Raw genomic sequence first — 13,087 nt, forward strand, 5'->3', positions numbered from 1 at the left:
GCCATAAAGGAGAAAGAACAAAAAGCAAAACATCATTAAAATTTCTTCACTATATTTGTAACAGAAATCCACTCTTGCCTCTGCAATTACAAGTGACAGCCAAGGCACAAAAGACAATGTATATTTTTCATTCTTTAACTTGTTTCAGTCATTTGACTGCTGCCATGCTGGAGCACCTAAGTTATCTACCTAAGTTTTAATGTTATCTCCTTCGAAGTAGTCACATTGTACAGCAATACACCGGTCCCAGTGTTCCTGCCACTTTGGAATCCAGCCTGGAAGTCGTTTTCCATGAGATGAGGTTCCTTCTGCAATTTGCTCTTGATCTGCATTTTCATATCGGGGGAAGAGAAGGAAGCCCGCAGATGGTAAATCTGGTGAATAGAGCGGGTGCGGAAGCGAATCTATGTTGATTTTGGTGAGCAACTCACGAGCGGCGGGAGCTCAGTGACGGGGTACATGGTCGTCATGAAGAATCCAATTCTTCTGCACTCTAAAGATCCGGTCGCTTTCGTCGATTGTCCTCCTTCAAACACTTCAAAACGTTGTAAAAGTTTGATAGTTGCCATAGAGACTTTAGTCTCTCTCTATCACCTTTCAACAGCATTATATATGAAGAGACATTAGAACAATTTTACAACATAATAAAAATAAGTTTTATTTTTGATGATGCTTGGTTTTACAATTCCTGTCATTCAGCTTAGCAGCCGCTGATTATATTGTAATTTGGTATTGGAAGGTTAAGGGCTTCCTTGATGCCTGCCAGAGAAGCAAGTAGCTATCACCATCGAAGGCATCGAGGTGAAGAGTGCTTTGTTGAGGAGCGAGGAGTTGTCACGTAGAAGGTCTGTCGCTCAACTGCCTAACAAAGTGAAACTCACTCTTTAAGTACCAGTTTTACTACGCATGCACAGAATAGTACTTCCTCAATGGCGGCTATAATTTCGCGCCACTACGTCGTTGATTGTCCTCCGACAATCCTCATACACAAGCTGATCAATTTTCTCCACATTTCTGGGGGTGGCGCTCGTATCAGGTCTTCCAAATCAGTCGTCTTCTAGGGATGTTCTTCCATTTTTGAAGCCCCCCGTGCCACTCGAAACAGTGCATACGACCCATTGTCTTGTCGCTGTAAGCTTGCCGAAGCACGCTCGATGTCTTTGTAGCAGACTACGCAAGTTTAACGCAAAATTTTACAACTTGTAAAGTAAACACGGCGATGTCACTCGACACACTGCCTCATGAAGGTCACTGCTAGCTCTCACTGCGCATGCAACTGTATGCTGCCATCTCTTGGCGCGCTACTGAACTAATCCGGGGACTTTTTGATATTGTATACACTAGTTAAGTCAATGTTGTTGACATCTCGTGCAATCCAAGGTTTTTCATTACATTCTTATGAAATAAAAGTCATTTGTGCTTTAAATTCTGATTGAACAAATGTAGACGTTTCTATGTGCTGGAAAATAACACAAATCTATTTAAAAAGTGAGAGAAAATTTTCCAGAGCATTCTTCCCCATCAATTTGTTTTTTGGGGTGGGGTAGGAGAGAAAGGAACCTTTAAAACAATAGCTTAACTTTTTCTTCAGTAAATCTGGACAGAGAAATTTCTTATTTTTGAAAAGGAACGTCATTAATAGTTAATAATCAACGGTATAAACTAAATTTATCAAATAAAAGTATAAAACAATTATCCACTGAGAAATTGAAGACAAGAACAAATAAAGGTGTTTTTTTCTCATCTAAGCCCTCATCTCTAAAAACAGGTTTCTAAAAGAGAGAGAGAAAATTTCTTTTAAAGCACTCGTGTCTATGACAGGTTTCAGAATGAGAAAGGAATCTGTAAAACAACAGGTCAATGGTTTCTTTACTAAATAGAAAAATTTAATACCAGTGAAAGAGAAACAGAAAAAGGTGACAGAAAATTTTTTAAAGTAATAACCCAACTTTTTCTTTACTAAATCTAAACTTAACCAAGTTAAAATCCACTAGAGAGAGGCTTGCAAAATGAATTTTGGCGAAACTTCTCTTAGTCCCTGAAAGACATCCAAACATTACACACCATTTTGAATGTGTGGTATTAGCTTTCAATTTCTCAATAAAATATGCTTGGTGATGGGGAAATATTACCTTTCTTGGAAACAGGTAACAGGAAGCTCATCTGACAATAGAAAGATCCACTTCAACAAATTCCATTTGATCCATTCAGGCATGGGAAAGTGGACTTATTTTTAAGTACTTATTGTATTGCTCTCTTTTGCCGAACCATTAAGCTATGGGAATGTAAACACACCAACACTGGTTGTTAAGCGGTGATGGGGGGGACTGACACAGGACACACAAAGACACACATACAACGGGCTTCTTTCAGTTTCTGTCTACCAAATCCACTTACAAGGCTTTGGCCAACCTGAGGCTACAGTAGAAGACACTTGCCCAAGACGTCATGCAGTGGGACTGAACCTGGAATTGGGAAGCAAGCTTTTTACCACAGAGTCCTGCCTGTGTGTGTGTATGTATGTACACAAACACACACACACACATATGCATTGGTTTCAAATTTTGGCACAAGGCCAGTGATTTCAAAGGAAGAGGTAAGTTGATTACATTGACCCTACTGCATAACTGGTATTTATTTTATCAACCCTGAAAGGATAAAAGGCAAAGTTGACCTTGGCAGCATTTGAACTCAGAATGTAAACTTGGCAGAAATGCACAGTTATGATTCTACAAGCTTGCCATTTTATGTATACATTATATCATTTTAGCATCCACTTTCCTATGCCTGACTGGATCAAATGGAATTTGTTGAAGTGGATCTTTCTATGGTCAGATGAGCTTCCTGTTACCTGTTTCCAAGAAAGGCAATATTTCCCCATGACCAGGCATATTTTCATGGATGATTAGAAACAAACACTTCTTGCCTTGACTTTGCATGATAGTTGTGAACAACTGTTACCATTAGGTAAAAGTTGTTTACAACTATCATGCAAAGTCAAGGCAAGGAGACAGTGACCCACACAAACATACATATATATAGACATACACAATGGACTTGTTTCAGTTTCCATCTACCAAATCCATTCACAAGGTTTTGGTCAACCTAGGGTTATTGTAGAAGACATTTGCCCAAGGTGCTATGCAGAGGGACTGAACTTGAAACCATGTGGTTGGGAAGCAAACTTCTTATCACAAAGCCATATACATACATATATCATCATCATCATCATCATCATCACCACCACCACCACCACCACCACCATCATCATCATCATCTAACTAACTAACTAACTAACTGCCATTCTCCATGCTGGCATGAGTTATTATTATTAACAGGAGCTGACCAGGCTCCGTTTGTCTGTTTTGGTTTGATCTTACAGCCTTCCTTATGCCAACCACTTTATAGAGTGTACTGGTGCATTTTATGTGGTCCTGCTAGCCTACATGCGTAGGATCTCTCAGTTGAGAGAGGGACATAGAAGACATGCCTGTATGTATGGATGGCCACAATTTTACTTAGCTTGATGTATCTTCTCAAGCACAGCAAGCCACCAAATGAGTGAAACCAATATAATTGATGTTTAGTCTAAAAAAGTGTAAGTTAATATGTGAGCAGAAGAATGTTAGCAGGTGTCAATTCTAGGAACGACTGGATTCAGTGTTGTATCTGGGAAATTAGACATAGTATGTGACAGAAAAGGAGAGACAAATGTTTTAATTTGTATGGTTGGATAATGTAAACAGTTAAATAGTTCAGAAGAGCAGAAGTCATCATAATATAGAGAAAGAAACAGCATGTCTACAACCCAATAGTTGTAGCATATTGTGTGAGTTGTTGCCAATAAACCAAATGATATATGTATATACCATAAAAACCCATGTAATTTGCACACCTGTGTAATTTATACAGGTGATTTTCAGGATAAAAATTGTTAAAAAAATCTTCAACTCATGTAAAATTCGCACCCAAAAGTTTTCAGAATTGCCAATATGGCCAGGGAAAAAAGGTTTTCAATTTAGTTGTATTTAGCATAATTTCACTTACTTATGGTTAGATTTTATTAAATTTTCATTAAATAAAAATAATTTCCGTTTAACAGGTATCACATTGAAAGCTATTAAATTATGAAGTGTTTGTGTTCATCATCATCATCATCGTTTAACGTCCGCTTTCCATGCTAGCATGGGTTGGACGATTTGACTGAGGACTGGTGAAACCGGATGGCAACACCAGGCTCCAGTCTGATTTGGCAGAGTTTCTACAGCTGGATGCCCTTCCTAACGCCAACCACTCAGAGAGTGTTGTTTATAATAAACTTTATTTTACATTTCTTGCCCAAAAGAGATTATGTCCAATCTTTAATATTCTTCTGTATGTCTTCTCAAATCACAATCACAAGAAAAGTTGTTGATAATTCTTATCAACAAAAACAAAGCTGATGAATACGCACAAGTGTTGCAAAATAAGTTTAATTACCAATAGACATCAGCTTTGATGACACTTTACTCAACCGACAGGGGAGGGTGACAGATCAAACTGAATATGTAAACAGAATTCAGATTGGTCAAAAGTGTCTTCTTGTCTTGAGCTCTGATTTTCTGCCTATTCTTGTACCTTAGATATAGAGTATAGAAATTTTAATCCCTTTCACATTTATAAAATGTCAAGCAAACTTAAAAATTTGTCATTAGGAAGGGCATCTAGCTGTCGAAACACTGCCAGATCAGACTGGAGTCAGGTGCAGCCTCCTGGCTTTCCAGACCCCAGTCGAACCGTCCAACCCATGCTAGCATGGAAAACAGACGTTGAACGATGATGATGACATATATATAAAGCAAAAAACATATATAAAATAAAAGAAAGAAAATGCACACAGTTTATATAGTTTTAATATATTTTATGAAAGAAAGAGTATTGTGTTTGTTGACTGGTTTTGCTTTCGCTAATCATGACATTGAAATTATTATAATAGTTTTGTATTTTCATAACAATATTTTAGTTGTTTATGGGAGTTTGCGAATGAAATGAATCAACAGGTAGAAAAATGTAAGGGGAGGTAATTGGTGAATAGAAGAGAATAGATTCTTGGAAGCACAAGTGAAGTTGGTTTTAATTGTGAATCTCTCTCCTTGTTTGAATAGGAATTCCAAGCCTTCCAACAGTGTCCCACAGTTTGGGCGTCCACATTTTTTAACCATTGGTTTCGTGGTTGTTTTGTAAAGTCTCGCTGTCAGAAGTCTTTTCAGCGATTTGTGTTGCTTTTTGCATTTCATAAATTTGTTTCCAGTTTGTGTTGTTCATTTTTGGATCCCTAGTGAGCACAGGTTGATTTTGTATACGAGTGTTGTATGCCTCAATGTTTCTAGGGTTGTGAGTTAATACATACGGTTGTGTTTTGAGATGTGATGTGATATGTTAAAGCCTAATTTCTTGGCCTGCTTAATTCCATCGTCTATAAGTGCAGGTGGATATTATCTCTTAGTAAGTGTTGTTCTGAGGCCTTGAGAACGGAGGTCCTGGGCATTTCCATCAGACACTATTCATTTCATTCACAAACTCCCATAAACAACATGAACTAAAACCTTCTTATAGAAAATACGAAATTATTATAATAATTTCTATGTCATGATTAGCGAAAACGAAACCAGCCGACAAACACAATGCTTTCTCTTTTCTAAATATATTAAAACTATGTAAACTGTGTGCATGTTTTATTTCATATATATATATATATATATATATATATATATACATATATATATATATATATATATATATATATTTTGCATTACAACTCACCACTTGGGAATAATCAAAATTCTCCTCCTCCCTTTTCCTTAATATATATATATTGCTAAAACTTTAAAAATTTTGTTCGTTTTTTGTAATTGTGAAATTTTTTCGCCATGAACGGTTTGTGTTTTTAAACGGAATGTATTTTTTCTGATGTTATATTTATTCCTGAATGATGTGTAAAGAAATTTTGATTTAAGTCTCTTAATGAATTCTTTATACTGAAATATATATTGAAGAAGATAAATATGTTCATTTGAATTTATACGTTTTTGCGTCGTAACTCCTTTATTATTATTAATATAACCAAAAGGATCGATTCTTGAAGAGTCTGCATACCTTCACTGTCGTTTTTTCTGCTATTTTGGTGATGATTTTTTGAGTTAGCTTACCAATTATTTTTGTTGGTAGTTAATTTATAATATATTGATATATATATATATATATATATATATATATATATATATATATATAATTTAATTTATATAAGGGCATTACTATACAATAATGCCTCATGCCTAGAGGGACTCCATAAGTCAAAACTACCAAAATAAGCACAATTTTGATCGGTAAAAATGTGCTTATTTTGGTAGTTTTGACTTATGGAGTCCCTCTAGGCACGAGGCATTATTGTATAGTAATGTCCTTATATAAATGTAATTATATATATTTATGGAAAAAAATTATGTTTTTTTTTTCCTTATGAGGTTTTTTTCACACTGGCTATTTGATAAGTTCTTATAAAGTCTTTATCCTAATATTATATATATATATATATATATATATATATATATATATGTGTGTGTTACTTAATACCAAACTTACCACATAACTTACTCTCAATTTGAAAGGTTGCAAATTAAAGGAACATAATTTTAGAATCTATATAATTATTCAGTTGACATTAGGAAGATTTAGTAAATAAACAAACATAAATATTACTTACTGAATTGGTGTAATTATCAGCACTAGCATCTGGATGTGCCTGAAATAATAATTTATATAATGGTTCATATATCTATATCTATATATATATATATATATATACACACACATATATAAAGATATATATATATATATATGAGATGTACTTGCATAGCAAGTGACCTGATCTGAGATCGTGTGCTGGAACAAAAACAATTGCAGCGTGGAAGGTGTTTATAAGCCATTTAAAATAATACACAAAATCCGTTAGATTCACTTCAACATTTAAATTTAATTTGTCAAAATATTTTCGTCGCTTTGAGACCGCGACCTGTTCACTAACAAAATTCTGTGCTGCATCTGAGAAAGTAACAGTTAGTTCATGATATATACGTACGTGTGTATGCATGTATGTATGTATGTATGTATGCATGTATGTGCGTGTACATGTGTGCGCGTATGCATCTGTGTACATGTGTATGCATGTGTGCATGCCTATACGCATGTATGCATATATGTATATATGTATGTATGTGAGTATGCACGTATGTACTCATGGATCATCATCATCGTTTAACATCCGCTTTCCATGCTAGCATGGGTTGGACGATTTGACTGAGGACTGGTGAAACCGGATGGCAACACCAGGCTCCAGTCTGATTTGGCAGAGTTTCTACAGCTGGATGCCCTTCCTAACGCCAACCACTCAGAGAGTGTAGTGGGTGCTTTTACGTGTCACCCGCACGAAAACGGCCACGCTCGAAATGGTGTCTTTTATGTGCCACCCGCACAAGCCAGTCCAGGGGCGCTGGCAACGATCTCGCTCGAAAATCCTACAGGAGCCAGTCAGGCGGTACTGGCAACGGCCACGCTCTAAATGGTGCATCTCATGTGCCACCCGCACAAGAACCAGTCCAGGGGCACTGGCAACGATCTTACTTGGCTTGCCGGGTCTTCTCACGCACAGCACATTTCCAAAGGTCTCGGTCAGTAGTCATCGCCTCGGTGAGGCCCAATGTACGAAGGTCTTGCCTCACCACCTCAGCCCAGGTCTACCTGGGCCTACCTCTTCCACGGGTTCCCTCAACTGTATGTACGTGAGTAATAGGGTAAGTGTGTAGACGTGTTTGTGCGTGTGTGTTTGTTACTTTCTCAGATGCAGCACAGAATTTTGTCAGTGAACAGGTCGCGGTCTCAAAGCGAAGAAAATATTTTGACAAATTAAATTTAAATGTTGAAGTGAATCTAACGGATTTTGTGTGTTATTTTAAATGGCTTATAAACACCTTCCACGCTGCAATTGTTATATGTATATATATATATATATATATATATATATATATAACATTTGTACATTATGTTAAAATCTTCATAGTAGATTATATGTCATAAAAATCTACCTACCACATGTTTCAATGGCAAGAAAGGATTAGTCACTCTTGTTTTAATACAATGTTCATTAAATGATATTTATCTCTCACTGGATGGAGTACATTTTTGTTGATCCTACCTTAACTGTATGGTAAATTCTATATTAATATACATACATATATATATATAATTGTTTATTTGTTTCGATCATTAGTGTGGCCATGATGGGGCACCACTTGAAAGATCTTAGTCAAACAAATAAATCCCAGTTCCTAGTTTTTCTCTTAAAGCCTTGTACTTTTGCTGAAACACTAAATTTCAGAGACATAAATTCACCAACACTGGTCATCAAGTGGAGGTGGGGGACAGACACACACACACATATATGTATGATGTATATCTGAATATATATATATATATATATATATATATATATATATACACACGACGGCCTTCTTTTCAGTTTCTGTCTACCATCTACCAAATCTTAACCACAAGCCTTTGGCTGGTCTGAGGTTATAGTAGAAGACACTTGTCCAAGGCGTCATGCAGTGGAAATGAACCCAGAATCATGTGGTTGGGAAGCAAACTTCTTATTATACACCTACACCTGTGCCTATCATCTGTCTGGATGTTTTCCGTTCTTGTCCCATTTTTTGTATTCCTATATAAATATATATATATATATATATATATATATATATATATATATATATATATAAATATATATATATATATATATTCACATACACTAATACAGAGCAGCTTCTGCCTACCAAATTCTGCTCACAAACCAATGGCTAACTTGAAGTTATGGTAGTAGACATTTGTCCAAGATGCCACATAGTGAGAACAAACTTGGAACTACTTGGTTGCAAAGCAAAAATAACTACTAGGCTATGCTTGAACTGGGGTCAATATAATTAATTACCTGCCTCCTAAAAAATTTATTTCAGGCCTTATGTTGACAGCAGAATGAAATGTGGTTACTATAAGGAATTTTTGAACAACTGTCTATCAATCAATCTATCCATCTACTCACACACACACACACACACAATGTGTGTGTGTGTGTGTGCCCCTGGACTGGCTTGTGTGGGTGGCACATAAAAGACACCATTTCGAGCGTGGCCGTTGCCAGTATTGCCTGACTGGCCTTCGTGCAGGTGACACGTAAAAGCACCTACTACACTCTCTGAGTGGTTGGCGTTAGGAAGGGCATCCAGCTGTAGAAACTCTGCCAAATTTAGATTGGAGCCTGGTGTTGCCATCCGGTTTCACCAGTCCTCAGTCAAATCGTCCAACCCATGCTAGCATGGAAAGCGGACGTTAAACGATGATGATGATGATGATGATGATGATACTGGGGAAACCATATATCGAGGAAATGTTCAGGAGTCCGGAGTCATACCCAATGACTGGCTTAGCAGCACCATAATCAACTGCTACAAGGGTAAAGATGATACTTTAGCTAGAAATAACTACTGGGGTATCAAACTGCTGGATCAGGTGATGAAGATCAGAGAGAGGATCATAACCCAACTAATTAGGGAGAGAGTCTGTTTAGATGCAGCTTGGTTTTGTGCCAGATAGAAGCACCACTGATGCTAAATTCCTGGTAAGGCAACTGCAGGAGAAATACCTAGCCAAAGATAAACCCCTATACTTGGCTTTTGTGGACTTGGAGAAAGCCTTTGATAGGATCCCCCAATCCCTTATCTGATTGGTGATGCGGAAGCTGAGGATTGATGAATGGTTAATAAGGGCTGTACAGGCCCTATACAGAGATGCTGTTAGTAAGCTTAGTGTTGGCAATGAGTACAGTGAAGAATTCTGGGTAAAAATAGGGGTCCACCAAGGATCAGCCCTTAGCCTCCTCTTATTCATCATAGTCCTCCAGGCAATAACAGAGGAATTCAAGACAGGTTGCCCCTGGGAGCTCCTCTATGCTGATGACTTGGCCCTCATAGTAGAATCACTACCAGAACTAGAGAAGAAACTTCAAGTTTGGAAGCAAGGTTTAGAGTCAAAGGGCCTTAGAGTCAATGTCACAAAGACCAAAGTTCTAGTAAGTAGGAAGGCGAACACGTCACACACCCCTTCAGGTAGGTGGCCCTGATCGATCTGTAGAAAAGGTGTATGTAGAAACTCCATAAGATGTACCCAGTGTAAGCTATGGACATATAAGAGGTGCAGCAATATCAAAGGAAGATTAACCAGGAAGATATCTTTTGTGTGTGGCAGATGCACAGGGGCAATAAACACCACAGATACCCAGAAAATAGATTCCATCACATGCCAGGGGAAGAAACTAGAAGTAGTTGATAGCTTCTGCTACTTAGGTGACCAAGTATGTAGTGGGGGTGGATACTCAGAGAGCATTACCACTAGATTAAGAATTGCTTAGCCAAAGTTCAGAAAGCTCCTACCTCTACTGGTTACAAAGGACCTCTCACTGAGAGTGAAAGGAAGATTGTACGATGCATGTGTACGAACTGCCATGCTTCATGGCAGTGAAACATGGGCCGTGACAGTTCAAAAGAAGTGAAGCTAGCATGATCTGCTGGATGTGTAATGTCAGTGTGCACACACGACAGAGTGTAAGTGCCCTGAGAAAAATGTTGAACATAAGGAGCATTAGGTGTGGCGTGCAAGAGAGACATTTGCCTTGGTATGGTCATGTACTACGGATGGATGAGGAGAGCTGTGTGAAGAAGTGCTACTCCCAAACAGTGGAAGGAATCCAGGGTAGAGGGAGACCCAGGAAGACATGGGGTGAGGTGGTGAAGCATGACCTTCGAACGTTGGGCCTCACTGAGGAAATGACGAAAGACAGAGACTTCTGAAGATATGCTGTAACTGAGAAGACCCAGCAAATAAAGTGAGATCACAGCTGTAAACTACACCAATCTCGCATAACCAACCAGCTCAAAAAGTACCTTTGGATCATAGGGCGACATACTGTGCTTGAGGAGACCTATTGAGTCAAGTACATCAACATCAAAATGAAATCAAATTACAATCAAATGGAAATTGTAGTTGTAGTCTCCGTGCCAGTGGCATGTAAAAAGCGTTCCACTACACTCTCGGAGTGGTTGGCGTTAGGAAAGGCATCCAGCTGTAGAAACATTGCCAGATCAGACTGGCGTAGCTTCCAGGCTTTCCAGACCCAGTCGAACAGTCCAACCTATGCCAGCATAGAAAAAGGACGTTAAACGATGATGATGATGATGATGATATATATATATAATTAAATTTAATTATAACTATTTTCAATGATGAATAAAAATTTATGAGCAAAGTGTACCAGTATTTTGCAAAATGCTCGAAGTTTACATTGTACAGCTAACGGTTCGTTCTAACCACTTTTGAAACTGCGCACTAACTATTTGCTTATACATTGTAAATTACGGCGCTTCTTTAGAAACGCACAGCTGTAACCCTAACCAGTGTGCGCATTTGATTAAAAACAATCAAGAATTTTCAAACGATATTGTCGGTCCCCTCGTAATCTGACTGGTAAAAGTAAGTTACCCACCCCACCATGTATCGCCCGACATGTTTGTTTATATTCGCGAGTGCCCGTTTTTCGTTTGTTTTATTTTTTAGTATAAAATATTTTAAAATAGATGAATCTTCCTAATTTTTTGCATACTTCATTCATTTTGGATATATTTCTCATTTTCATAATTTAAAAAAAAATTAGGAGTCACAAGAACAACGAATGAAATTAAAATACTAGGCCATTAATCACACGGATTCGAATTAAAACCATACATGTTTATGGATTGTATTGTGCCCATAAAATGACTGGCCCAGACTGCAGGTTCTACTATAATAGTATGGTTTTCCTAATATTGACTAGATAAAAAGGATCTTCAATATTTTAGGAAAAGCATTAGACACGTCTTCCATAGAAGAGTTAACAGTAATCGCAGCTTAGTACCTATTTTACAAAGTTGTTGCTAGAAGTTTCTGGGCTTCGATGCAGAACACACATATCTACTTCAAGCTGACACTCTGTCGTATCACTCGAAAGCATTTATACAATATATGGCGATCTATACATATATATAACCAACAACGTTCGTTCATGAAAAACGCTGATATATATATCTTTTTTGTTTTCTTTTTTTTACTGTAGAAGAGTAGAATAGGTGTTTGGATATATTTCTAGCAGGGTGAGTGATCATGCGAAAGGTTCCATGTTGGTTTGATAAGTAATGTATGAATTATGTATACATTTACAAAAGGAGTACTACAACTAGTTTTCTTAAAAGCTAATCTAGAAATGAATAAAAACATTTTGGTATATATTACAAAACTATTATACAAATAATCTATATATATTTACCATAATATCAGTGATTTATTTCAGCCCAACGTGTTCTAAATAAAGCGAGAAATTTCTTGCTGCCTAATTGTGTCCCCTGCATGGAAAACGGAAGTCTTTTTAACGTACGATTTCCGTTTCATAGCGGTGTTTCTCTTTGTTATTAAAAAAATCTTACTAAACTCTGGTGAGCAGACCTATGATCAGAAGTGTGTCTACCTTGCCGAGCCATGACCACCTTGTTATTTCACGGACATTCAGTCCACCTTGTCATTTTACGGATATCCTGTCAACCTTATCATTTTACAGATATTTAGGATCATATTGTCTAATGTGTCTTTTAAAGACAGTGGGGCGTATGTTTACAGCCGGTGTTAACTGAACGTTTCTGCTACTCTAACTTTGGTTACTGAAACATGCGAATCTATTTTTACTAATATGAAGAAATACGTATCAGAGACTTGAAGATTAAGAGGAATCAGTTGTATAATTGCATCATACAGGTTTCGGATTTTTATTATCCGTTTAGTATGTTAAATTCTCTCATATGAAGTACTATTTTAATAACTGAGAGCAAAGTATTTAAAATATCTAGACTTGAAAATATTACACATTTACTATTTAGTTAATTAATGAACTTTCACCCATTAACGCACGATGAGC

General features: G+C 37.1%; 1 protein-coding gene across 1 annotated transcript in view; it reads right to left on the minus strand.

The window, feature by feature from the left end:
* The window catches only part of LOC106869025 (protein PBDC1), a 39,981-nt gene extending 27,191 nt beyond the window's left edge, over positions 1–12,790 (minus strand). The window contains exons 1-2 of the mRNA XM_089362485.1: positions 12,446–12,790; positions 6,743–6,781 (exon numbers count right to left, since the gene is read on the minus strand). Coding sequence (XP_089218611.1) covers positions 6,743–6,781; positions 12,446–12,448 — 42 coding nt within the window. The 5' untranslated portion in view covers positions 12,449–12,790. The remainder of the gene's footprint in view (positions 1–6,742; positions 6,782–12,445) is intronic.
* Between the last annotated feature and the right edge of the window lie 297 nt (positions 12,791–13,087).

This window comes from Octopus bimaculoides, chromosome 14, assembly GCF_046866305.1.
Source record: "Octopus bimaculoides isolate indiv1 chromosome 14, ASM4686630v1, whole genome shotgun sequence".
Lineage (NCBI taxonomy): Eukaryota > Metazoa > Mollusca > Cephalopoda > Octopoda > Octopodidae > Octopus > Octopus bimaculoides.